At 51.0% G+C, this 26370-nt stretch overlaps 1 protein-coding gene across 1 annotated transcript; it reads right to left on the bottom strand.

Annotated features, from left to right (window-relative positions):
- Window positions 1-303: 303 nt before the first annotated feature.
- Window positions 304-25106, bottom strand: Siglec1 (sialic acid binding Ig like lectin 1). The gene is made up of 23 exons (XM_076848982.2): window positions 25025-25106; window positions 24109-24223; window positions 19737-19812; window positions 19014-19373; window positions 18396-18692; window positions 16858-17124; window positions 16235-16489; window positions 12233-12532; window positions 11357-11614; window positions 9995-10330; window positions 9227-9484; window positions 8724-9026; window positions 6951-7211; window positions 6512-6823; window positions 5826-6077; window positions 5243-5512; window positions 4902-5153; window positions 4286-4588; window positions 3480-3740; window positions 2411-2713; window positions 2037-2139; window positions 1588-1660; window positions 304-1038 (listed from the first exon to the last, which is right to left on the bottom strand). The coding sequence occupies exons 3-23, from the start codon at window positions 19783-19785 to the stop codon at window positions 979-981; spliced, it is 5133 nt and encodes a 1710-aa protein (XP_076705097.2). The 5' UTR covers window positions 19786-19812; window positions 24109-24223; window positions 25025-25106; the 3' UTR covers window positions 304-978.
- Window positions 25107-26370: the final 1264 nt, after the last annotated feature.

Raw genomic sequence — 26370 nt, 5'->3', positions numbered from 1 at the left:
ACCAAACCTTGATTTCCTCAGTCCTAAGTCCTGAGAGGGACAACCTCCTTCAGGAAGCCCATAACCAGAATGGCTGGGGTCACCAAGACAGAACTGGTCTGCTGCCAGCATTCCCATCAATGTCAAAAGTCCCGGGAATGCTCATTAGTTGGAAGTTCTTTGGAAATAGAAGTTCCAAATGTACTTTGGACTCAGAATAAAAACTCCATTGCCCAATCTTCCTTGCAGCTTTCAGTGACCACATGACTAAATTCCAGCCAATGGGAAGGGAGTGCAACTGACATATGCTACTTCTGGGTTTGATTGACAAGTGCTTTCCGTTTCCACTCTTTCTCTTCTCACTGGAGGGCTGTAGACATGGTGGGGCCATAGTGAACCTCACAATCAAAGACCACCTTTGATGGAGGAAAGTAAAATAGAAGTATCTTGAGCCCCAACACTTTATACCACCATAGCATACCCAGACTAGTAGGCAAGAGAAAAACAAAATTCTATCATGTTGATGTCATTGTATTTGATCTCTTATAAGAGAAGCCTGAGTTGTATTCTGCCTGGTACAAAGTTTCTTGGCAACTCTATGAGGTCTCAGATACTATTCTAATCCATCCAAAAAGTCCAGGGTGGGCTTTGAGAAGAAAGATATGAAGAAACAGTGCCTCCTTCGGAAGAGAAATGGAGAGACAAGAAGAGACCCAGAGAAAAGTTAGAGACAGAGAGAGAAGGGGACAACAGGACCAGCTCAGTTCTTTTCAGGATCCCTCAGAGGCCACACCCTCCCAGGGTAGACTGGGTTTCACCATCTCCTCTTACCACCCATTTTTCTTGGGGGTGAGAGGCTTGGAGCCAGTCATAGAAAGTCAGATGTCACTGCGCTGTTTGCACAGAGGTAGGTAAGACCCAACGCCGCCTCCTTCACATTTCTGGAGTCATCACAGATGCCAGCAACCTCCTCTTCCTGAGGGCAGGTAATGCCACTGGTCAGCTCAGGGGCAGAGAACAGGATGAAGTTCCACGTGTGGCTGCATCAGGATCAATGAGCTTCTCACAAAGAAAATCCTGGTCACAGGACTCTGGGTGCACAGGAGGGCCATCCCCCTACCTCCAGCCCTCAGCCCCCAGCCCTTGGTAAGAGTCCCAAGGGAATTGGTAGGAGTTTTGAATGACTAAAACTGACACCAGATGGGTGATCAGGAGAAGAGGCACATCCCAGTGGAGGGGAAACAGACTTTCACCCTTGATCAGGTAACAGGCAGGCTCAGGAGTGGGGAAGAAAGACCTCAAATTAAAAGTCAAAACATCTCGGAAGTGTGGGTGATGCTAAGACCAAAAAATCTACCAGAATCAGGGAGCCAGTCCCCCAGCAAACACCCAGTGGCTGCTCTCAGCCTCAGAATCTTGCTCTCCCCATCTTCCAAGTGATGCCAGTTCCCTTCCCAACTCCCCATGATTGTAGGAAATGACCACAAATTCCACCACCTGGTCCCAGGCACCATCTTATCGATAAGTGCAGCCTCTAGATGCCAGCCAGGCACTATGGGTAGCCAGGCCTCAGGTCTGCATGTGGCTGTGTGTTGACTGAGTGATTACCTGCGTAGTGTCTTTCTGAGGAGCCATCTCCACAGAATTCTCGCCCACGTTCAGTTTATGAAAACGCCTCCTCCTACAGGCAGGAATGGAGTCAGAGAGGCTCCCTGCTCCCTACCACCTGCCCTCAACCTCCCTCCCCACCCACATGCTGGCCCAAGACTGCCCACTATACAGAGCAGGGGAAGCCCTGTGCACCATGGGATACCTTATCTTTTTTTTCCCTCCCTGGCCCGTTCTGTAGCCCAAACAGGGAAGGGAAAAGAAAAGTAAGAAAGCTACAGAAAGATGGATGGAGAAGCAACTCTGGAAGGGATTCCCAAATTTGGAAGAGGTGGGCTGGGAAGTATGTGGCTTGTGAATTTGGGAAGAGGAAGGTTCCCCTAAAGGATATGGGGCAATGTTGGAGGAAAAGGGCATAGAAAGGCGGCCCACCCTCTCTCTAGACCCACCTCCAGTTGTAGCAGGCCCCCAGGCCCAACAGCAGGCACAGGCAGCCCAATAGCAGCCCCAGGACCCACAGGAGCCACTGGAACACATGTAGCCGGTGCAGGGCTGGAACATGGAGGAGGTCCTCAGGGGACAGCTGTGGCTCATGGCCCCCAGTGCTCCCTCCCAACACCTTGGCTCACCCAAGATGAAGACTTCTATTCTAACTTTTCCTTCATTTCCAAGCACCCACCCCCATGCAATGCAAGAGCACTCTAAGCAATCTTTTAGACTACAAAGATAGTCTTATGGCAGACAAACAGACTCAGGGAAGACAACCTTTGGACCTGAGATCTATGCCTTTGTGCAAAGTGGCCTGGGAGCCCCCTCTCCTCACCTCTGACCCCAAAGTAGGTGGAGGCAGAGGCAGAACCCAAGGCATTGGAGGCAGAGCACACGTATTCCCCCTGGTCACTGGGCCGCAGTTCCTTGATGTCCACCCTTAGGGCATTGGGGGAGGCCGAGACATGGATGTGTGGCTCAGTGGGAGCTCCCTGAGGCTTGCTGGAGGCCACCAGTCGGCTGCCAAGGTGAAGGGTCAGGCTGGCAAAGGGCTCACTGTCCACTTGGCAGTCCAGGATACCCTGGAGGCCACCCTCAGGCTCCACAAAGACTGTCATGGTGGGCACCTTGGGAGGGTCTGTAGGGAGAAAAAGAGTATGGTGATTGTAGAAAATGACTACAAATTCCACCCTTCCTGCACCCATGCAGCTTGTCTGGTACCCCTCCCATGAAGGGATAAAGCCTATTTCCTCACTTTTTGACTCTGTAACTCACTTCAACCAATTAAAGCAAAAACGACATTGAGGGACTTTAGAGATAGACCTCAAGAAGTCTTGAAACTTCCATTCTGCTTCCTGAAATGCAACCATGTGGGAAGCCCAGGCCAGCCTGCTGAGCACATGTAGCCCAAACACAGCCATAAGAATGAGACCATCTTAGACAATCCAGCCTCAGTGGAGCCACTAAACAATGGCAGCCACATGCAGTGAGATCCCAACTGAGCCTAGCCCAAATTTTTGACCCATAGAATTGTGAGCTTGGGGTAGCTTGTTACATAGTAATAGCTGACTGCTGCAGAGGTAACTTGTTACATAGCGATAGCTGACTGCTGCAGCATGGGTGCTAGGGAAGACTGGAGCAGGAGACCAAGGCTGACAAAGGCCTCCTGTATGCCAGGCACTCAGAATGCTTTATCTCCTGTATTTCTCCCAAGAAGATGTATTCCCCATTTTACAAAAGAGGAAACCATGACAAATGCACAAGAGCATACAACCAGTTGACAGCAGAACCCAGGATTCCATTCCTGTAAAGCCTTTACTCTTGGCAGGCAGCAGAGGAGGAGGACCTGAGGGTCATGGAGGATGTGGGGAGACCAAGGCTGGTGGAAGAGAGTTCACACTTACAGAGCACACGGAGCATGACTGGAGCAGAGGTGGTGGCCCCAGAGGGGAGGTCGGCCAAGCAGTGGTACAGCCCAGCCTGGGCACGGGCCACGTGGGTGAAAGTGAGAGTGGACACAGGCTCCGTGTGTAGTGGTCGGCCATTCCAGAACCATGTGAAGGTGGCATTGCTCACAAGCCCAGGGCCACCAGGGAGGTGGCAGCTCAAGTTCAGTGCTGCACCCTCAGGCACATCCAAGCCTGGCTCAGCTACCACACGCACACCTGCAGGCCAAGGATGGAAGGTGGTCAGTGAGTTGTACCTGCCTCTGGGCATTGCAGGGAGGTCTCAATCTGTCTTGGGATCTGTGCCTTGCAAGATGGGACTGCCTCTCCCTTCACATGGAGGGCAAGAAGAGGGCTGTCCCACATCCGTACTCTGGGGCTCCCAGGACAGGACTGTGCCTCCCTTACAGACAGGCCGCCTGAGAGATGAGGATCTCCACCCCAATCTGAGGGTAAGGCTGTCTCTCTCCCTGCTCCAGGCTTTTCCAGGGCAGATCTGGGACCCCCACCCCAGATTGGGAGGGTGGGGTTATCGCCTCTCCATCGCCACTTCCCTTGGGCTTCGCAACACCTCCCCCTTGCTGTGTCTTCACCACCAGAATGGGCAACCTTCTCCAACAGAATAGACTTCTCAGGGCAGTGCTCTCTCATACACCTTCAGGACAGTCCCCTCTAGTGGAAATCCCAGCCCCTCACATGGACTCTGGCCTCAGTGCCTGAACCCCAAGCCCAATCTCCCTTCTTGCCTCTCCTTTCTTACTCACCTTCTGCCTGCAGCTTCCCACTAGTGCTGACGGAGCCCAGCAAGTTGCGGGCTGTGCAAACATAGGTGTCGTCATCACCTGCATGCACATCTTGCACCTGCAGCCGTAGTGCATTGCGGGCCACCTGCACATGGCCCTGCCTCGGTGCTGAGTCATGGAGCCCATTGCTGGTAGCTAACACTTTGCCATTGTGGGACAGGGTCAGCTCGGCAGGAGGTTCGCTGTCCACAGTGCACTGCATCACGGTCATGGGTCTGGCCCTTGAGTCACGGAAGGAGGACAGGACGGCATCTCGAGGGGCATCTAGGGGTGGGGCAGGGCACAGGTGGGAGTGTTGCCTATGCACTACCCATTGACCACCTGCCTGATGCTGTTGAGGCAGAAGCCTCTGGACAAATGGTCACTTTCTAGAAGAAACATCTCAGGAGTCCTGTAGGCAGAGTCCTCCAGGCAGGGTTTGTAAGGCCATAGGGTGTCTTTTCTTATAACCTTTGTCCTTGTTTCTCCAAATGCCCATTCCTGAGCCCATTGCAGTCCCGTGCCCTCCCTCACTGAGCCCAGAAGCACCTCCCACCACCCTCATCCCAGGCAGCCCCAACCAGCCTCCCTCACTCACAGAGGACTTTCAAGGCTGCAGGCCGGGAGCTGCGTGTGCCCTGGGCATCCTGCACCTGGCAGGAGTAGGCACCTGCGTGAGCCCTTGTGGCCACCGGGAACTCAAGTGAGGTGCCTGGCCCCTCCTGCAGCCAACGGCCATTGTGGTACCAGGTATAGAGGCTGGGTGGGCGGGCTGCGGTGTCCTCACATGTCACTGTGATAGGGTCCCCCTCAGATACAGTAGCCGAGGGAGTGAGTGTCACCCGTACACCTGAGACGAGAAGGTCAGGGTCTGTTGGGGCCAGCCAGACACCACAGCTGATTCCCACCCCTGTGGCCCCCCACCTGGCCCCCACCCACCCTCTAGCCGCAGCTCCAGGGATGTGTTGGCCTGGCCGAGGGGGCTGTGGGCAGAGCAGCTGTAGAGCCCCTCATCACTCAGCTGTGGCTCCTGTAGTTCCAGGCGCAAGGTGTTTGGGACAGAGGTAGCAGTTGAAGAGGTCAGGAGGCGACCCGCATGGCTGAGGATCATTTGGGCAGGTGGGCGGCTGTCCACAGTGCACAGTATCAGAGCCAGCTGCCCACCGCGGCTCTCTAGGAGGTAGGTCAGACGCAGGCTGCGGGGCGCATCTGTAGAGACCCGGAGGGCATACAAATTTAGATGAAAGTCTTACAGAGGCCAGTTTTAAAGTGCATAGGGACTGAGGAGGGCCCTGGCTCCCCACCCCATGGGCCCTCTAATTATCCAATTTGGGTGCTACTCCTCTGCCCTGAAAAGATCTGTGTCTACTGCCCCCAGCTCTAATGCCCCTTGTCCAGTGCTCCATCAGCTGGCTGGGAGCTGAGTCCTTGGGCTAAATGCCTGTGACACTCTGGCCATTCCCTGATCCCTGTGAGCTGCTGTCGTTCCTTTCAACCCCACCCTGCACCCAACCAGACTCACAGAGGATGTCCAGGGTGGCAGGTCTGGAGAGGTGGGGTGGCTGGCCAGGGAGCCCTACACCACAGCGATAGGAGGCAGCATCTGTGACCGTGACATTGGGCAAGGAGATGGAACGGGCACCGCGGCGCTGCTGCCCATCCTGGTACCACGTGTAGGTGAGCTGGGTCAGGCTGGCGGCCCATACAAGGCAGGTCAGGTTCACCTGCTGCCCCTCCTGCACCACGGCCTTGGGCCACACCTGCACACTCACAGCTGGGGAGAGAGGGAGGGCAGAGGACACCAGTGAGCATCTTGAGGCTGTGCAGGTCTTGAGGCTGAGCTTAGGAAATGGCTCACTGTTTCTTGGATGGTCCCAAATGGAGCTCTGCAGAGTCCTAGAAGGTCCCAAGCCCCTCCCTGCCCCTGGTAGAAGGCAAATGGGGTGAACACCATGAACCCTACACTATGGTGGTTTCCCCTGATTAGTTTTATCTACTGGGGCATCCAAGAAAAATCCTGTTTTAAAAAGGCTCTTCTGGGAAACCTAAGCCTGAAGACCACTGGGCTTAGGCAGCATGGGAATGGAGGCTGTCCTTATGCTCCCAGGCTTCTAGGGTCCTCTCCCACCTTCTCTCCCCTCTTCTATGAGACCTATGCGCGCGTGCGCACACACACACACACACACACACACACACACACACACTGACCCTGGGCATCGAAGTTGGCTGAGGCAGAGGCCCGGCCTAAAGAGTTGGTGGCCTCACAGGTGTAGACACCCTCATCCTCCAGCACTACATTGTGAATCTCCAGGCGCAGTGTATTGGGGGCCACAGCCACCTGCAGCCGAGGAGAGTTGCTTGCAGGTTCTGTCACACCTTGTAGGGTGGAGGCCACAAGGCGGTCCCCATGAAGCAGCTGAAGCTGTGCTGGAGGGTCACTGTCCACACGGCACAGGAGAAGACCCAGTCGCCCTGGGCCTGTGTCCATCAGGGTGGTAAGTGTGGCTTGTCGTGGAGTGTCTACACCAGGTGGGGAATGGTCAGGGTGTGGCCCAGGGTCCCTCATCCAGGGCTCTGTCATGGTGGCAGAGTCCAGGACCAGGAAATGCATCCTCTCCCCCACATGTGAATGGGAAAACACTCTTACAGGACACATGGAGGCTGACTGGAGTGGCCAGGCTGGTGGTTGCTGAGCCTGGGGCCTGAGCTTGGCAATGGTAGGCCCCAGCTTGCTTCAGAGTTATGGCTGCAAAACGGAGTGTGGCAGAGTTCGACTCCGGGAGGAGCTGGCCATCTCGATACCAGTGGTATAAGGTCCCTTCAGGGACCCCCGTGGGCACCTGGCAGCTCAGGACCACAGCCTGGCCCTCCTGAAGCTCAGGCGATGGTGAGACCTGGACCCAGGCTCCTGCAAAGAGAAACCAAGGACAGGTGGGGGCTTGCCAACATCCCTCCTGCAGTCTGGGACTGTATGTGTCTCTGCCCAGGATTGCAAAACCCCGCCCCTATATCCAGGGTCCACTTTTAGCTCCATCTCTGCCTTTCCTGCCCAACTTGCCTGCATAGACTCCACCCTGGTTTTTCACCACCCACCACCTGGAGTTATGGTTTTGCTCTGTCAATCAATCTTGCCTACCAGTGAGTAGGCTTTATGGGAACCAGGCTTGTGTGACCTGTAACCCCATCACCAGGTTTAGCACCTATATGTGTTAGCTCTTGACAAATGTTGCATTGACCCATGAAGCACTGAAATAGGAGGGGGTTAGGTCATGGCAAGGGCTATTGATTGACTGTGAATGGGACTATGTGGGTGGCCCAGGACTTGAAGGGAGGTTGGCAGCTGTGTGACCTTGAGTACTTTCTAGCCCTCTCCAGCCCAGTCCTGCACTCAGGCTCCAGGCAAAAGAGTCCAGGTATTGGGCAGTGAGCAAAGGTCAGCTTCTTGATACCCCCTGGCTCTGGAGCAGGAGACCAGGGTGGAGGTGGGGAGGAGGGACAGCTGGGATGGTAACTGAGAGCACAGGCCATACCAGGACCAGAACCAAGTTGGTCCAGAGTTAGCAGAATCATGTGCCCATGAGCAAGCTCCTAAAATTCTGACCCTCAATTTCTCTACCTGTGAAATGGGTATAATAAGTAAGAAAATATACACAGAACCAATATCCAAAGCAATGCCCCCAAATTGCTTTTGCTTGTCACTGTGGGAAAAGAAAAGTTTATTTTTCTTTGGCCTTTGCTTTGCAGACAATATCTTTCCTTTTTTGTTTATTTGCTTAGGGATAATTTTTGTAGAGAATATATACATATATATATATATATATATATATATATATATATACATATTATATAAATATGTATATATGAATATGAATGAAGAATATAAATATGTATAAGAAAGAATATACACATATATATGTGCATATATACATAATATACATACACATTCAGTTTTGTATGAGACTACCTACTATGTAACAGAATTATAGTGTTACAAAATAAGTTATGCCACAAAGTGCTGGAACCAAGCAAACCATCTCGTGCAATTGTTGCTGCCTCCTAGTGGTTGCTATAGTTATTACAAGTGAAAATATCTAGTGGAAGTCAGGCATGGATGCACATACCCGCAATCCCAGCTATTAAGGAGACTGAGGTAGGAGGATTGCAATTTGACGCCAGCCTCAGCAACTTAGTAAGATTCTGTCTCAAAAAGAACTGGGGGTGCAGCCTTGAGTTCAATCCTTGGTACAAACAACAAAAATCTAGCAGGAGGCATTCTGCTGACTGGTTGGAAACTGTCCCCTAACCAATGCCAAAAGACTCACATTTCTGACAAAATTGATGGCACCCCAGCCCCAAGTCTGACCTAAGTAGCTTCCCTGGGCTTCAATGTCTTTCACACCATGAGAGCACTGACACTCACCTCGGACCTGGAAGAAGAGTGAGGTGTTGGCTGATCCAAGAATATTTGTGGCCTCACAGCGGTAGCTTCCAGAATCTCTAAGACCCAGTTCTCGAATCTCTAGCTGTAGGGAGTTGGCCATGGCCTTGGCCTGCAGCCTGCCATGGGATGGCAGCTGAGGTCCCAGACTGCTAGCCAGGAGGTGCTCTCCATGGAATAGGGCTAACTGAGCCACGGGACGACTGTCCACAGTGCAAACGAACAGAGCCATGTGGCCCTGGCCCACGTCCAGGAGGGCCGACAGCTTTGGTGGGTCTGGGGGATCTGCAAGAATAGGGAGAACTCACGATACTGCAGCTCATCTCACCACATTCCAAGTGCCACGCCTTGGCCCCTTCTCACTGCACACGCACAGCCCAAGCCCAAGGTAGCCCATGGCCAGTCCAGGCTCTTACCTCCCGAGCCCTTTGTGCCCCTGAGCTCCTCCACCCTCCAATCCCCAGTTGCCCTTGGCCAGAACTCACAGAGCACACTCAGGATCACAGGAGCAGAGAGCTGGGCACCATCCTCCATGAGGAGGCGACAGGCGTAGAGGGCGGCATCGGTTCTGGACACGGGCAGCAATCTCAGAGTTTCCAGGGGGCCCTGGGCCCACAGTGCCCCATTCCGAAACCAGGAGAAGTTGGCAGGGCTGCCTGTGGCTTCCTGGCTCACATTGCAAGTCAGGTTGGCCTCTGAGCCCTCCCAAAGCGTGTTGGATGGTGTGATGACCAGGACTGTGGCTGGACAGCAGGCAGCATGGGCTCATGAGAGACAGACCCCACTATGACTACCCCCTGCCCAACCCAGGGGCCTGGGGCAGGGAGGGAAGGAGACCCCTTGGGCTGCCCACAGTGTAGGGAAGACAGCAGAAGAGCTCATGGGAGAGCCATGAGAAGCAGGTACTAGAGGACATGGAGACCCAGGCCAGAGAGGGGGCATAGTAGAGGAGAAAGAACAAGACAGCCCTACTGTCCTTTGCTCAGAGATCAGCCTCACAGTTCCAAATCTGTCCCTGACCAAAACTGAGCATAGGAAGGATCTGAAGCTTTGGTTTCCCTCAGTGTGGAGGTTTCCCAAGACAGATAGTCAAAAGACACCCAGGGGACCCCACTCTGTCACTGGGAGCAGCTTTGCCTCCCACTGCTGAACAGGGGTGTTTTCGCCTGATCAGCCCTCCCCAGAACAGGAGAGGCAGAGGCAGGAGCTCCAGCCCCTAGCCCCCAGCCCACCGGTCCCCTGCACCCACTCACCCTGGGCATTGAAGATGGCCGAGGCTGAGGAGTTGCCCAGGGCATTGCTGGCCTCACACAGGTACAAGCCCTCGTCCTCCACCACTGGATTGCGAATCTCCACACGTAGCGAGTTGGGGGCTTTGGTGACTTTTGCACGCTGGGAGCAGCCCCCACAGGTGCTGCAGCCACCGGCTGGTGACAGAGAACTAGTCACAACATGGTCCTTGTGGAGCAGCCTTAGCTGAGCAGGAGGATCACTTTCCACCCGGCACAGGAGGACACCAAGCCGTTCAGCCCCAGCTCCGGCAGCATTGAGATCCAGCTGGGCGGTGAACAGGGGCTGGCGTGGGGGGTCTGTGGGGAGGAAGAACATGGCCACTCATCCCAGGGCCACAGGCTGGCTAGGCTCCCAGGACACACTGAAAAAAGGCATGTCCCTAGATTGACCACAAACAGCTGTGCAGTTGTGCACTGCACAAAGGTAACCAGACCAGGATGGGTGGGATTCAGCCCATGCTCCTGGCTCTCACCTGTGCCCGGGTACTGTATTGAGTCTTCCTAGAAGGAGAGCCATTTGTTAGTTGCAGCAAAGATGCCACATGAGCTAGAGGCTACTCTACAGAAATCCCATCTGCTCCTGAGCCCAGCACCCTCATAGCAGTCCCTTGGAGCCTTGCTCTCGGTTCCATTGAGCTTGCCCCAGGGCCCTACCTGCCTGTCTCTCTGACCTCAAAGCCAGCTCTTGTGATACTGCATAATGCCTTCAAAAGCCTCTTTCTAAAGGTTTCTCAAGAGAGATGGTCAAAAGACACCTAGCAGTCAAGTCCACCACATGATCTCACTCAGAAAACCCCCGATGAGGCAGCTGCCCTCACCACAAGCCCTGAGACAATGCCCCTGTGCACACTGTCAGGGGAGACTTTCTGGAACTTAAGCATGCTCTACACATGACTCAGCCCCTCTGGATAATATGGAGCATGCTCCCTTGGGAGGGTGCAGAGGGGCTGGTGAGGAGCACTGAGGGAGGAGACTCTCCAGGAATCGGGGAGGGCTCAGCCTCTGGCGTATGTGCACATGTATAGGAGTTCGGCATCCCTGAGTCACCTGCAGGCAGTTTGGATATGGGGCCATGGTGGCACTGAGACTTAGGGACAGAGGGACTGGGATTGGAGGGCAGAACTCAGGGAGCAGAGGAAGCCCTGGCTCATTTCCCCAGCGCTGGGTGGCCAGGGCCACTGTGGCCAGGCCTGTGACCACCCTCCTGATGTAGACCCCAGAGGAGGACTGGGCCAGGAGAGCCTGCAGGATGTGGGGACAGCTGGCAGTCCCAGTGGGCTGACCCTCCCCCAGTAGGCAGTGGCTGGTGGCAAGGCTGCTCACAGAGCACGGTGAGGACGACAGGCAAGGAGGGGCTGCTGGTGCTGTGGCTGTCCTGGGCCCGACAGTGGTAAGAGCCGGCATCGCGGCTGGAGGCAGCAGGAAGCAGGAAGTTGCTGCTGGGTCCCTCGTGAAACAGGACTCCATTGAGGTACCAGGAGACACGGGTGTCCAGAGTCGGACTCAGGCCGCTCCTGCAGCTCAGAGTCACCGCCTGCCCCTCCACCACCTTGGCTGCTGGACGGATGATGAGGCGGGCCACTGGCAGGAGGGGGAGAAAAGAGGCTTAAAGAGGCTGCGAGGTCCCCACCCTCCATGTCACCTGCCATAGGAAACCCTGTAGGTTTCTCCTCACCCCACATGACTGTGGGCAGGTCTGAGCTTTGTGGTGGATCAGGAGGATTTGGCCTTGATGCTAATTCAGATCCACTGCAGCACAGTTGAGAAGGTCTCTGAGCTAGAGCCCAGGTTCCTGTCAAAAGCTTAGCTGGATGGATTGGCTACATCTTCCATAGCCTCAGAAGGGAAGGGCAGCAGTTGGAAGACCTTACTTCCTGCATCTGACTCTTAGCAGAGAGCCTGGCCCAAAAGTTTAACAAATAAAAAATAAACGAATGTTTATAAAGGACCCTCCAAGTTCAGAGTCCAAGTATAATCTGCAAAAGTAATGATGTGCATTGCCACATTTCCCGTTTTGCCTTGGCTTCTAGGAACTTCTGAGGTTAGAATGACCAGATAGCTCAGATCTTTAATATGACCTAACCAACTAGTTCAGCCTCTCCGTTGAGTCACCTGGACTTTTAAAGGGAAGAGGTCAGAGCATGCCTCCTTTGGGGGGGTTTCCCCTATCCACTCCCCTGCAATCTGTGCCCGTGTTACCATTGGCATGGAAGTCCAAGGTGGAGGTCGAATTTCCAAGAGAGTTGGTGGCTGAGCACTCATACTCTCCACTGTCAGCTTGTTGCAGGTCTCGGATCTCCAGGCGCAGGGAGTTAGGAGCAGAGGAGATACTGAAGCGTGGGCTGTAATCCCTCTCCTCAGAGCTGGAGGCCAAGATGAGGCCACCATGTGACAGCACCAGTGTGGCCACAGGCTCACTGACCACGGAGCAGTGAAGGATTCCCATGAGCCCGGCCTGTGTCTCCAGGAAGGCGGTCAGGTCTGGAGTAAGGGGTGGGTCTGTGTGGAGACCAGAGGAGGACCTGTCATCCTCAGATGGAGATGCCCTGTTATAACCTATGACCCTGCACCCTGTTGCCCCATAGTGCCCAGGGACAGAGGGCAACCCCAGAAGCTCCTGAGCACCTGTCAAATGCACTTTTGCTCCTGGGCCAGGCAAATCACTCTGTTGTCCCAGTCGGTCCTCATGGCAAAATTACAAGCAGAGATGGGGCCCCACATTAAAGATGAAAAAAAATGGTAAAGACCAGATGGTGGACAGCACCTTAACCAAGCCATCAACAGGGACATTACCAGCATGGAACAAACTGACACCAGATAGATGCCTCCCAATAGGATGCACCAGGGTTGACACAGCATCACCCCTGCAACCTTCCTGCCCAAGCTCAGAGTCTTAGGCTATTTGAGTCACATAAATGCAAATTGAGGAATAGCACAGAACAACTGACCTATGCTCTTTAAGCTTCAATGTCAGGAAAAATTAAGAAAGACTGAGGAACTGTCCCAGAGAGACACAACAGAAGAATAAAGAGATATGTATGACAACCAAATGCAATGTGTGTACCCAGATCTTGGACCAGAAAAAAAAATGTGCTGCTGAGCACAATAATGCACACCTGTAATCCCAGCAGCTCAGGAGGCTGAGGCAGGGGATCATGAGTTCAAAGCCAGCCTCAGGAGTCCTTAGCAAGAAGACTGAAGCAGGAAACACTGCATTACCAGACCTTATACTATGCTACAGAGCAATAATAACAAAACAACAACATGGCATTTGTACCAAACTAGACATGTAGACCACAAAATACAAGACACAGATACAAACCCACATAAATATGGTTATCTCATACTAGACAAAGGCGCCAAAAAACATAAATTGGAGAAAAGATAGCCTATTCAACAAACGGTGCTGGGAAAATTGGAAATCTATATGTAGCAAAATGAAATTAAACCCCTATCTCTCACCCTGCACAAAATCAACTCAAAGTGGATCGAAGATTTAGACACTACAACAGAGACCCTACACGTAATAAGAAGAAATAGTAGGTCCAAATCTTCATCATGTTGGCTTAGGACCTGACTTCCTGAACAAGACTCCTAAAGTGCAAAAAGTAAAATCAAGAATCAATAAATGGAATGGATTCAACTAAAAAGCTTCTTCTCAGCAAAGGAAACAATCACTAACATGATGAGAGAGCCTACAGAATGGGAAAAAATCTTTACCACACACACATCAGATAAAGTACTAATCTCCAGGATATGTAAAGAACTCAAAAAACTTAACACCAAAACGAAACAAAACAAATAAATTTTGTTTTAATTTAAATGGGCTAAGGAACTGAACTGAACTGACACTTCACAAAAGAAGAAATACAATCAATCAGCAAACATGAAAAAATGTTCATCATCTCTAGCAATTAGAGAAATGCAAATCAAAACTACACTGAGATTTCATCTCACTCCAGCCAGAATGGCAGTTATCAAGAATATAAGCAATAATAAATGTTGGCAAGGATGTGGGGAAAAGGCACACTCATACATTGCTGGTGGGACTGCAAAGTGGTGCAACCAATATGGAAAGCAGAATGGAGATTCCTCAGAAGAAGTGAAATGGAACCACCATTTGACCCAGCTATCCCACTCCTCAGGTTATACCTAAAGGACTTAAAATCAGCATACTACAGCGACATAGCCACATCATTGTTTATAGCACCTCAATTCACAAAAGCTAAACTATGGAACCAATCTAGATGCCCTTCAACAGATGAATGGATGAAGAAAATGTGGTAAAGTTAAACAATAAAACATTACTCAGCCTCAAAGAAGAATGAAATTATGGCATTTGCAGGTAAATGAATGAAACTAGAGAATATCATGCTAAATGAAAAAAACCAATTCCAAAAAAACAAAAGCCAAACGTTTCCTCTGATAAGCAGATGCTGATCCATAGTGAGGTGGGGGGATAGGAAAGAATGAAGGAACTTTGGTTTGGGTAGAGGGGAGTGAGAATGAGAGACATTATTACCCTATATACATGTATGATTATACTACTGTAGTGACATTATTACCCAAAATACATGTATGATTACACCACGTACCACCAGAGGAATGAAAAGTTGTTCTCCATATGTGTACAGTATGTCAAAATGCATTCTACTATAAAATGAATAAGTAAATAAAATTTTTTAAAAAGAATGGGAAGTTATACTCCATGGATGTATGATATGTCAAAATACATTCTGCTGTCATGTATAACTAAAAAGAACAAATAAATAAAAAATTAAAAATAAAAACAAAGCCAAGGCTGGGGTTGTAGCTCAGTGGTAGAACACTTATCTGGCACATGTGGGGCACTGGGTTCAATCCACATAAAAATAAATAGATAAAATAAAGTCATGGTCCATCTACAACTTAAAAAAACTTAAAAAAAAAAGAAAAAAGAAAAAAAAGCCAGCCTCAGCAACAGTGAGGTGCTAAGCAACTCAGTGAGACCCCGTCTCTAAAATAAAATACAAAATAGGGCTGAGGATGTGGCTCAGTGGTTAAGTGCCTCTGAGTTCAATCCCCAGAACCCACCCTCCCAAAAAAACTTTTGTTCTAAAAGACATTGTGGAGTCAATTGCTAAAATTTGGATATGGACTATAGGTTAAATAATCATCTTGGATCAATGTCACACATCCTGAGTGTGATCTTTGTACTAGGGCTATGTAAGGGATTGATCTTAGGAAATACTCACTTGAGGAAGTTAGGGGAAAAGAGACATCATGTCTGCAACTGTAACGATGTGAATCAAGATGGTCCTCAATTTACAATTAGTCCGACTTTATAACAGTGTGAAAATGATACACATCCATTAAAAACTGCACTTTGAATTTTGAATTTTGATCCATTCCCAGGCTAGCAATTTCGTGGTATGATTCTTTCTCACACGTGTTGTTGGGCAGTGCAGCCCCCAGTGAGTCCCAAGACCGTGAGGGGAAGCTACTGACACCCTACTATATGCCCTGTGGCCAGCATTTTGGTGATTCAGCATTCCATAAGTCCCAAGAACTAGTCAACACTTTATATTATAAAGTAGGCTTTGTGTTAGATGCATTTGCCCACCTGTAGTTTAATTTGTTTTGAGCATGTAGGTTGAAGGTTGGTGAAGCTAAGCTACACTGTTCAGTAGATTCTTGATTTTGATATTTTCAATTGACAAAAGGTTTGAGATGTAGCCCCATCATAAATCGAGGAGCACTTGTTTGAAGGTGGATAAATAACACATATGTGCATTGTGCATGTACATGGGGAGGGCATATGTGTTTACAAAGAGAGTAAATGTGTGTATACATATGAACATATCAGTACACATATTTTGCACATATGTGTAAGTGTGTGTGCGCATGCACATAGAGAGAGAAAAGGATAAAGTAACATCTAAAATGTTAGTAAGTGGGGATGCTAGGTTAAAGATATATAATTCTTTCTACCATTTTTGCTACTCTTCATAAATTTGAACTTATTTCCAAATAAGTCTTTTTAAAAGTAGGAGGAAACTGAGGCCCAGAGAGGTCCAAGCCTTTCCAAAGTCAAAGTGTGCAGAACTGGTATGTGAGCTGTGGCCTCAGAGCCCCATGCCAGCGACCCCAAGCCTCCCCCAGGGGCTCCACCCTCAGGCTCTGCTCTGGCAGTACCAGTGCCACCCCACCCTGGCCACTTACGTTTGACCACCACACTGACAGGGCCAGAGCGCTCGCTGCCCTGGGTGTTCTGCACCTCGCAGAAGTAGAAGCCAGTGTCGGCCCTGGTGGCTGAGGGCAGCTGAAGGGTGGAGGTGTGCGCTTCCTCCAACAGGACATTGTTCTTGTACCAGCTGTAGCGGAGCTCACTGGGCGCCTCTTTAGGAGTGCCGCAGGACAGTGTTACAGTCTGATTCTCCAGGATGGGGCCTGCTGGGCTCACCTTGACCTCAGCCACTATGAGGGAAGCATAGGGCACACTAGAGGGACTCCCAGACAACTTGAGCCCCAACCCCTCAGAGTTCCAGATGGCAGCCAATCAGCTTCAATCTCTGTGGATTCCACTGCACCCCCCCACCCCCACCCCCGCCATGTAGGGAAGCCTCTTGGAATTGCCCTGCATCTCTGTCTTATTGACGGGGGTCCTCTGGACATCCCACTCTGTCATGTGTCCCCCAGTGAGGCAGAGCTGGGATCCACACCTACATCCCAGAGGCACAGAGCTATGCCAGCCTCTGGCTCTGCCCTGGCTCGGCTCTCCTCAGTCCCATGGCCTGGAGCCCCCGCCCCCCCTCTGGCTAGATCCAGCCTCACCCAGGACTCACTGAACACATGGAGGCTGACTGGGGGTGAGACTAAAGAACCAACGCTATTCTCAGCTTGGCAGGTGTAGACTCCCGCGTCGCTCCAGGCTGCCTGGGACAACTGTAGCACACGACCGGTGGCTTTCAGGAGCTCCCCGTCCTTGAACCACTGCACGGAACTGATCCCAGGGTAGCTGCTGTTCACTTGGCAGGTGAATGTGACCAGATCACCTGGAAGGATGTTCCGCCCCGCGGGGCTGAGGAGGACCTCCACGCCTTTAGGGGCATCTGCAAGTCATGATGCAGGTGTGGGGTAAGGGAGGGGGTACCACACCCCTCGTTTCCTTTCAAAACTCTGCTCTTTGCATTCAGAGCAAACATCAGTCCCAAGAGTTCCTCCGTCCTGTCCTCCCCTACCCCAGACAGGTTCCTGCCCCCTTCCTTTTCCACTGAGGCTCTGATAATGCGATGCTTGGCCTGGCGTCCAGCTTGTGCAGCCTTCTGTGGTTTTCTGCTTCAGGGGGTGAGCTGCATGAACAAGGTCACGGGCACCACTTTGCTTGCTTTAGTGGCCTGTGGTGGTTGTTGGTTAGGGACCAGCCACTTAATGGCAGGGGCCAAAGGGTTTGTAAGGAAGGAACTGGCAATACTAAGAAACTACATTTCTTTAAATCTTGTGCCAAGGCCTCTTTCTACGTAAACATGCGAATAAAAGCTAATATTTCTAAGTGTCCAACACTCTTCTAACTACCTCACCTGTGTCAACTCCTTTCATTTTTTAAAAAAATATTTTTTAGTTGTAGTTGGACACAAAGGAATTGTACCTTTATTATTTATTTATTTTTTTTTATTTATATGTGGTGCTGAGAATTGAACCCAGGGCCTCAATCGTGCTAGGCAAGCGCTCTACCACGGAGCCACACCCCCAGCCCCTTATTTCCATTCAATTCTGAGATAGGAATGAGGAATCATTAGCTCTACTAAGCAGATGAGAAAACAGATGGGAAACAAGTGGCTAGCCCAGTGTTTATTCATCTAGTGGATGGAGGCCAGCAGACTGGTGCCTGTAGATAGTAATTGTTCTAGAACAGCTGCCCCATTTTATTGAGATGGGATGAAGCATAACCAATGGAAACCGGGGCTTTCTCCCCATTGACTCGGCCCAGGCCCCAGTGATACCCTGGTCATTGTGACCATGTGCAGCTTAAAGCAGAAAAAGTGTAGACTCCATCTTACCAGCTCCTCCAGAGAGGGTACTTGTCGCCAACCTAGGGAGGGGGCACTTGTCACCAACCCCCAAAACTACTTGGAGGCTTACCTATTCCTTGACCTTTTGTGTCTCCCCTTCTCTGGCCTTGAGGATTGACCCTTTGAAGCCAACAGAGTTGGAACAGAGCCATTCAACTTGGCTCTCAGAGCATAACACTCCCTCTTCATCGGCGCTGCCCTGACTGTATGCCTGGTTTTGCCTCAGGGACACAGTCGCTGTTCCCCTCTCTCCATTGGGGAGCCACGGACAGGGTGCTCAGTAACGAGGGCAGGACCCCTCGCACACTCACACTGCACTTGGAGGCGAATCTTGCGCTGACTCCTGAAACTGGACACTGAGACCTCGCAGAGCAGTGTCCGGTCATGGTCCTGCCATGACAGGACCGTGTGAAGGGTCTCCAGGTGGCCGACGCCGGTGGGCTCAAGCTTCTGGAAGCTGGAGGTGACAGAGCGAGTGGGGTCCTGGCCCTGCCATGTCAGGCTGACTGGCTTCTCCAGGCACGAGTAGGGTGTGGAGCAGTTGAAGTTCACTTCCATGCCCTCTCGCAGCTCCATGGGGGAGGCAATGATGGGCTCACTGGGCTTCTCTGAGGACAAAGACAGGTGTGCTCAGGACTCCCCTTTGCCACACCTGACACCTCTTGCCCTGGAAGCCCCAGCTGAAAGGGGAGACCTGATCAGGGGACTTAATGGCAAAGTGAGGCTACTTTCAACCTCCAGCCCCACTTTAGTGAATGCACAGGTTTGCTGGGGCTCAGACTGGGGGACCCTCCAGGCAGGGGGGCTGGAATTGAGGTTGAGAAGGGACCAGGGTGAGGTTTAGGACAAAGTCTGATGCTATGAGCCAGTGGGTCTAGAAGCAGCTTGGAAGTTCTTTCCAGGCAGTAGCAAGATTCCCCATTCCTCACCTGTCACAGAGACCGAGGTGCCTCTGACATCAACCCAGCGGTTGGTATCACTGATCTCAAAGCGGAAGTTGTAGGTGCCTGAGTCCTCAGGCCGCAGGTCCTTCAGCAAAAGGTTGCAGACTTTGTGTTGCATATTCCCCAGCAGCTGGGCGCGGCCGCGGAACCGTGCCTCCACCAGTGTGGGATTCGCAGAGTGGGTCACCACCTGCCGCTGGCCCGAGTATTCATAGTACCAGATGGCTGTGATGCCATCGGGCACTTCCACGGTGGCAGGGAAGCTGAAGATGCAGGGGATGAGCAGGCAAGACCCCTTCACTCCCTGCACAGTCTTGGGACTAGAGACACCCCATGAGGTGTGGCCTGGTGAGAGGGTGGGAGAGAGACATACGGGAGGGTGATACAGCCTTGGGATACCACATGCCCTGCCATTCACCCCAGAAAAGGTGCCTCAGGTAAATCCCAAAAACCATGCCCTGCCCTACCCTCACAGCGCACCCCTAGCTCAGGCTAGCTCAATGTCCTAGGGGTACCATACGGATGTCCCCTGGGGGCTGCTCAGAGGCCTGGCAGGGTGGCTTCAAGAGGAAACTTGGCCTCCTGCTCAGCATCCTGCCATTGCCTGCCTCTGACCCCTCTTGACCTCAGCAGCCAAACCTGACCAAGGCATATCCAATCTGCAGAGGGCTGGATCTTCTGAGGCTGGGTCCTGGGACATAAGCTTACCTGGTGGGAAGAATGAGACCAGAAGGAGCAGCCAGAGCAGGAAGCCCATAGCAGGTCCTCAGGTGGGTTCCAGTGCCTAAGAGGTGATACACAGAGTGGCCGAGCGTGCAGAAGCCTCCTAGGGCTACCCCAGGCACTGGGGGTCCAGCCCTGTGTCTCCACCCACTGAGCTGGCCAACCTAGGGAGAGGACCGTGTTCCTAAGGATGTCTAGGGTAGCCCCCAGCAGGGAGCCAGGAGCCCACGTTTCCTGTCCAGGCTCTGCACAGAAATGCCCTCACTGGGTGGTGTGTCCAAGAAAGCTTTCTGCTCCCCTTGGCCCAAACTCAAGTTCTGCTTTTCCCCGCCCCTCAAAAACCAAGGCAGTCACTGGCAACTGAGCAGCTGTTTCTCCCTCCTCCCCTACTCCCCTGCCCCATCCATGCTACCCAAATTAACAGGAACTGGAGCCCAAAGAGGTTCAGGGCACCCAGTGAGAATGACAGTGGTTTGTTGTTGTTGTTGTTGTTGTTGTTTTCCACTTGAGAGTTTTCTCCCTGTCACCAGCCTTACCAGCTACAGGTCATAATGGGGTTTGATTAAATTTAGCCTAAATGCTGCTTTTAAGAATCACTCCTCTGTTCAAAACCCTTCTATGGCTCCCAACTGTCAGTGAGATGTGAAAGGACCCCTTTCTTGCTCCCTCTCCATCCCATTCCCTGTCCCCACCAACCCACTGTGGGGCCAGTCTTTCTGCTCAGCAGCTCCCTAGCTACCCAGCTCTGTCTCTACCATAAATGGTCTTTGCCTGCTGAAACCTTATTCTGCCTTCAAGGTGCAGCACACATGGGACTTTACACTGGAACTTCTCCTTTGGAGTCTTTGGAGTCACCCCAGCGCTCTCTCTGTGTTTGCCTTGTTCTTGGTGGCCTCCATTTTGGAAAACCTAGGACTGAGGCTATATGAGCCCCAGCAGTACAGAGCCCCCCAGGCACACCAGGGTTCCCCTCAGTTGGTGAGAGAGGGCTGTGGGTCAGAGTAGAGGCAGGGAGGTGACAGAGCAAGTCTAGGTGTGACAGGTTGTACAAAGGCCTACAACATATCCCATAAGTATGAGTTAAATGCCTACTGTATACTGTGCACAAGAAGGCACCCCATGCCATGGAGTGCCTCTGGTGGGGAAGGAACACCATGGAGTACAATGGATGTTAAATCCAAAGGGGAGAGAGAGCAGAAACTACTGAAGCTCTAAAACTCTTAGAGGATAACATGGGTGAAAATCTTCATGGCTTTAGATCAGGCAATGCTTCCTTGAGCATGTCATCAAAAACACAGGAAAGGAAACAGAAACTGGCATAATGCTATGTGCCTTTAATCCCAAGTTCCTCTGGAGGCTGAGGCAAGAGGATCGTGAGTTCAAGGCCATCCAGGGCAACATAGCAAGACCTCCATCTCAAAACAAAAAGAGAGAAAGGAAAAAAGGGAAGGAGGAAGAAGAGAGAGAGAGAGAGAGAGAGAGGAAGAAAGAAAAAAATGGACAACTTTGACCCTTATCAAAATGAAAAAATTTTGAGGTGGGCATCATGGCTATTGTCCCCACTACCTGGAAGGCTGAGGCAGGAAGATCACTTGAGCTGAGGAGTTTGAGCTCAACCTAGACAACATAGCAAGATTCTGTCTCAAAAAAGACAAAAAGAAGAAAAAAATAAAGAAAAAGAAAAAATTCTGTGTATCAAAAGGCATATCCATAGAGTAAAAACAAACAAACAAAAAGATTGGGAGAAAATTTGCAAATCATTTCAGGGATTAATATCCAGGCTACATAAGAATTCTTACAACTCAAAAGAAAAAAAAAAAAACTACCTCAGAAAATAGACAAATGACTTGAATAGATATTTCTCTAATGAAAATAAGCACACAGTCAATAAACACAGGGAAAAATGTTCATCATTAGCCATTAAAGAAATGCAAACCAAAACCACAATGAGCTACCACTTCACATCCATTTAGAATGGCTATCAATGAACAAAGAAAGAAAGTAGAAAATGAAAAATGTTGATGAGTATGTGAAGATGTGAAGAAGTTGGTACACTTGTCCTTTTTTTTTTTTTTTTTGGTACCAGAGATTGAACCCAGGGGTATTTAACCACTGAGCAACATCCCCAGCCCTTTTTATATTTTATTTAGAGACAGGGTCTCACTGAATTGCTAAGTGTCTCACTAATTTGCTGAGGCTGGCTTTGAATTTACGATCCTCCTGCCTCAGCTTCCCAAGCTGCTGGGATTATAGGGGCGCACCAAAGGGCCAGGCTCCTTGTGCATTATTGTTTGCTGGGAATTTAGTGGTATGGAAAACAGTTTGGAGTTATGATGTGGCCCAGCAACTCCATTCCTAGGCATGTATCCAAAAAAGTATTAAAAACAGAGGTTCAAATCAGTACTTGTACACCAAAGTTTATAGTGGCATTATGTACAAGAGTCGAAAGGTGGAAACTTCCCAAGTGCCCATCAACAGAAGAATGCATAAACAAAATGTGGTGTGTGCATACAATGAAATATTAATCTATCGTAAGAAGGAATGAAATTCTGACATTTGTTACAACACATGTGAAACTTGAAATCGTTATGTTGCGTGAAATCAACCAGACACTAAAGGACAAATATTATATAGTTCTGCTTACATGAAATTCTAGAAAACACAAATTCGTAGAAGCAGAAAATGAAATAGAGTTTACCAGGGACTAAGGGGAGGAAGGAATGGGTAATTAGTATTTAATAGGTAATGAGTCTCTCTTGTGGATGATGAGAAAGTTCTAGAAAAAGATAGTTGTGATAGTTACACAACATTGTACTTAATGCCACTGAATTGTACACTCAATGACTAAGTTTTATATTATGTATATTTTATCATATACACTGCTGTCAACTTTGCAATTCTTCCTGGCTCCTGCTGACTCTGCAAAGTGACAGAAGAGCCTGAGGAGGCTGGACATGGGGACAGGAAACTCATGACCTCTCCCAGCCCCCGAGTCCATCTGCCTCATGGGTTATGTGCTGCTGACTCTGCTATGTCCAGGGGCACACCTGGGGAGGGCTGAGCAGATACCCAGGCTTGGACCAGGCCTGGACCAGGCCTGAGCTGCCATCAGGATGCCCAAGCAGTACTCAGCTCAGTGCAGAAGGCAGAAGGGATGTCCTGGAAGGGAGCACAGCAAAGGGCATGGGCAGGTCAGGAACTCTGCTCCCCCAGGGACCCAGGCCTTTCCTGGGGCTGCTCCAGCAGACAGATCTGGTCATTTGCACTGGCCTAGCAGCTCATCCTCAGTTTTTGGCACTCCTAGGCCTGCTTCCCTTCTGGGAAGACAACCCTGCAGCCTGTATTGGAGATGGGCCCCAATGGGACTCTGAGGCCCGAAGTTGAAAAAACAACCTGTTGGGCACATTGGGGTATGTGTGGCCTTGGGGCCCAGACCTATGCAGAGTGTCAGGGGCATTTCTCTGCAGCAGGGGACATTAGCAAGCTATGTCCATGTTGTTCCTGTTACTGGCAGCCGAGCCAAGGAAACTACCTGGATCCAGCAGGTTGGACTTGGCCATCTGCCCACATAGGAAAACAGCACATGATATAAAAAGGAAAAATGAATTTAATGGTGTTTTATCAAACTGCGTAGAAGCAGCTTATTCTAATACAGGTGGACGGCTGAGTCTAGTCAGCTGAAATCAGGGCAGATTCCTTGGCTTGCTGCAGGTAACATCCCCAGCTGCCTAGTTCTTTCCATTTGGGGTCCTAGAATGGATAACTCTGAACTTCACAGAGGAATGGTGGGTTTGGACATATGGAGCATGTAGGAGGACCTTTCTAGACCCACTTAGATCACATTCTGCAGATGTCACCAGTGCTTAGCTTAGCCCTAAAGGGGTCATTCCCATTGAAGACCAGATCAGCTGGTCCATCCCCAAAACTAGCCTTGACCCAGAAAACTGTCCCGGGGTGGGGGGGGGAGAGCAGGGACAACCCCAGAAAGAGAGACCCTCATCCCTGTTTGAAAGGTTGGTATGGAGGGGAAGGAGCCCCCTGAGCTTGGGTTGGGGCTGGTGAGCATCTAGTGCCCCTGGTGGTAGAGGAAACTTTTCAGTCCTGGACAGGGGGCCATGAATGTACTGGAGGACAAGGAGTTCTGCCACTCTGAAGAAAACCTTCCCTTGGACAATGACTCTTTTGGACAGCACTGCCTTCATCCTGGGTCTCCAAGTCTTGGGTGGTCCTAAGGCAGGGTTTTAAATCCCCAGAACTGTCATGTGGCAGATTGGATGGCACCCATGTTGGCTGCATATAAGATCAAATGCCTTGGGACATCTTGGAAGGGCAGACTGGGGGGCTCCAAAGCACTGACCTCTGATCCCAGAGGCCAATTCTGACCAGGAAGAAAGGGCCAGGAAGTTTTGCTATAGGCAGGATTCGGTTTCTCTTTCCTGACACCAGGGCTTCTCCCCAACTTCCCTCTTGAGCTGTAAAAGGAGGGACACAGGGTGATAAGGCCAGCTGGAGGCCCCTGGCTTAAGATAGGAAGTCAGGGTACAGGCGGGCAGTTCCAGGAGTAGCTTATTTTCAAAATAAAGGAAAGCCCCAAACACAGGTCCAACATTAATTCTGCTAGCCACAGAATTCATGTATAATATAGAGGGGCTTTTGACGGCAACATTAGAAATTTCACATTTCATTCCTTAAACTGGCTCTAAATGCCCCCAACTGGAGTCACCCCTCCCTGAGTTGCGACAGACAGTACTGAGGGTCCCTCTCGCAGGCAGATAAAGTGATGGATGGATGGAGTGGGAGAACAGAGGAGATTAAGGCTGGGCTGAGCTTGGACTGAGATGGGGGGTGATGGTTGGGATTTGGAATGGAATCTGGGCTGGGATTAGGTTTGTCATGGAAGTGAGAAAGGTGTCTGGGACAAGGGTGACAGGTGAAGTTAGGATAAGGCAGAACTGGGTTAGGATGAGGGTGACGGGGTTGGGGCTGGGATTATGATGGTTGGGGTGACCATGCAAGTGACATGAGATTGGAACAGGAACTGGGGCCCACACAGGGTAGGGTTAGGATTGGGACTGGGCTCTGCACTGGGGAAGATTTAGGGTGGTAGAGGAATTTAGGTTCTGATTACAGCTCTGGTTGGTGTCTTGGGTTTGGGTTGTTTGGGGATCTAGCCCTCACACCCAGATGACCCCCAGCAAGTCTCAGCCTCTCCCTACTCCCCACCTTCCGCTCTTCCCCTCACCCCGCCCTCCAGGCCCAGGGTTGGGGAGTACCTGCTCCACAGGAGGAAGTGGCTGCGGGGCTGGCAGACCTGCCAAGAAGAAACGGAAGAAAAGCCAGGAGCTCTTGATGCAGCTGGTTCCCCTGGGTTCTGCCACCCCAAGAGAGGAAGATCCAGTCTCCGGTGCTGCTTCCTCTTTCTCAAAGCCTCAGCTCTTCGCCCCAGCCCAGAGTTTGGCCAGGGAGGCAGCTGCAGGCCTTGCACAATACCAGGACTGGAAAGACCTAGGCCCAGGACCTAGAAACATAAGCAAGCAGAAGTGGGGGCCATGGGCAACAAGGTGACTCCTCCCAGGCAAAGTAAAAAATGGGGGTAGTGTTTCCTGTTCACCAGCCATGCCCACACCCCTCTCTCTGGGTCATTGAGCCTTTGGAGGGGGCCAAGGGGAGCACTCTGCACAGTGCTCTTCCCTGATGATTGGGAAGGAAGCGAGCCTGGCCTGGGGTTGGGGAGCATCACAGGATACCGAGACCACAACATTTATTCTCCAAGCCCTTTGGGAGACTCTGTGTACCCCACTGCCACCTGGATCCTCACAGAGCTTCCCAAGAAGCAGGCCCTGGTTGTGGCGGACACAGACGACTCCAACATCCAGGATCCTGCATAGGCTGATTCCTCTCTCTCCTTTACTGGTTGTTACCCTCACTCCATGAAGGCAGACAAGGAAAGACCTCTCCATAGCTGGTTCTAATACATGAGTCCATTTTTTTCTTTTGAGAGCTTACTAGGCACACCTGAAATATGGGATCAGCGCTAAATCCTTCAAGCAATCTCAGATACAAGTGACAATACTTTTTTTTTTTCATTTCTCAACATCAATTCAACTCAGCCCCTGCCTGCCTGTCTTGGTGGGAAGCCCAGCTATAGCAGATGGGGCCCCTGTCCAGAGACATGAACTTGCATGTACAGAAAAGGAGAGGAAACCCTAAGTCAGAGTGGATTCAGAACTCCCGGCCACGGAAGTGCAGAGCCGAGGTCTGGTGATGTTCTGTGCTGAAATCCTCAGAGAGTCATTCTCTGTCACTGTTTCCTTCATTACAGTTCCTCCATCTACTCCTAAACTTGGGTCATTTCCTCTTTTGACCAGAACCCCAGGGGTTCATGCCATTGCTTCCTTCCTCAACAACCGGTCCAGGGACCCCAGCTCTAGGCCTATGGGACGGTGACCTATTGGTACTAATCCTTCAGTCCTCCAGAGGCTATAGGTACATCTACCCCACTGCTTCATGATGGAGAAAGCATATTCCCCTGGTCCTGGATTTTGGTCTTAGCCATGTGACTTACTCTGGCCACAGGAGGTAAGTGGACAAGACATAAGCAAGGTCTTGAGATGCACGT

This window comes from Callospermophilus lateralis, chromosome 3 (assembly GCF_048772815.1).
Source record: "Callospermophilus lateralis isolate mCalLat2 chromosome 3, mCalLat2.hap1, whole genome shotgun sequence".
Classification (NCBI taxonomy): Eukaryota; Metazoa; Chordata; class Mammalia; order Rodentia; family Sciuridae; genus Callospermophilus; species Callospermophilus lateralis.
This window is presented reverse-complemented; position numbering and strand designations above follow the sequence as displayed.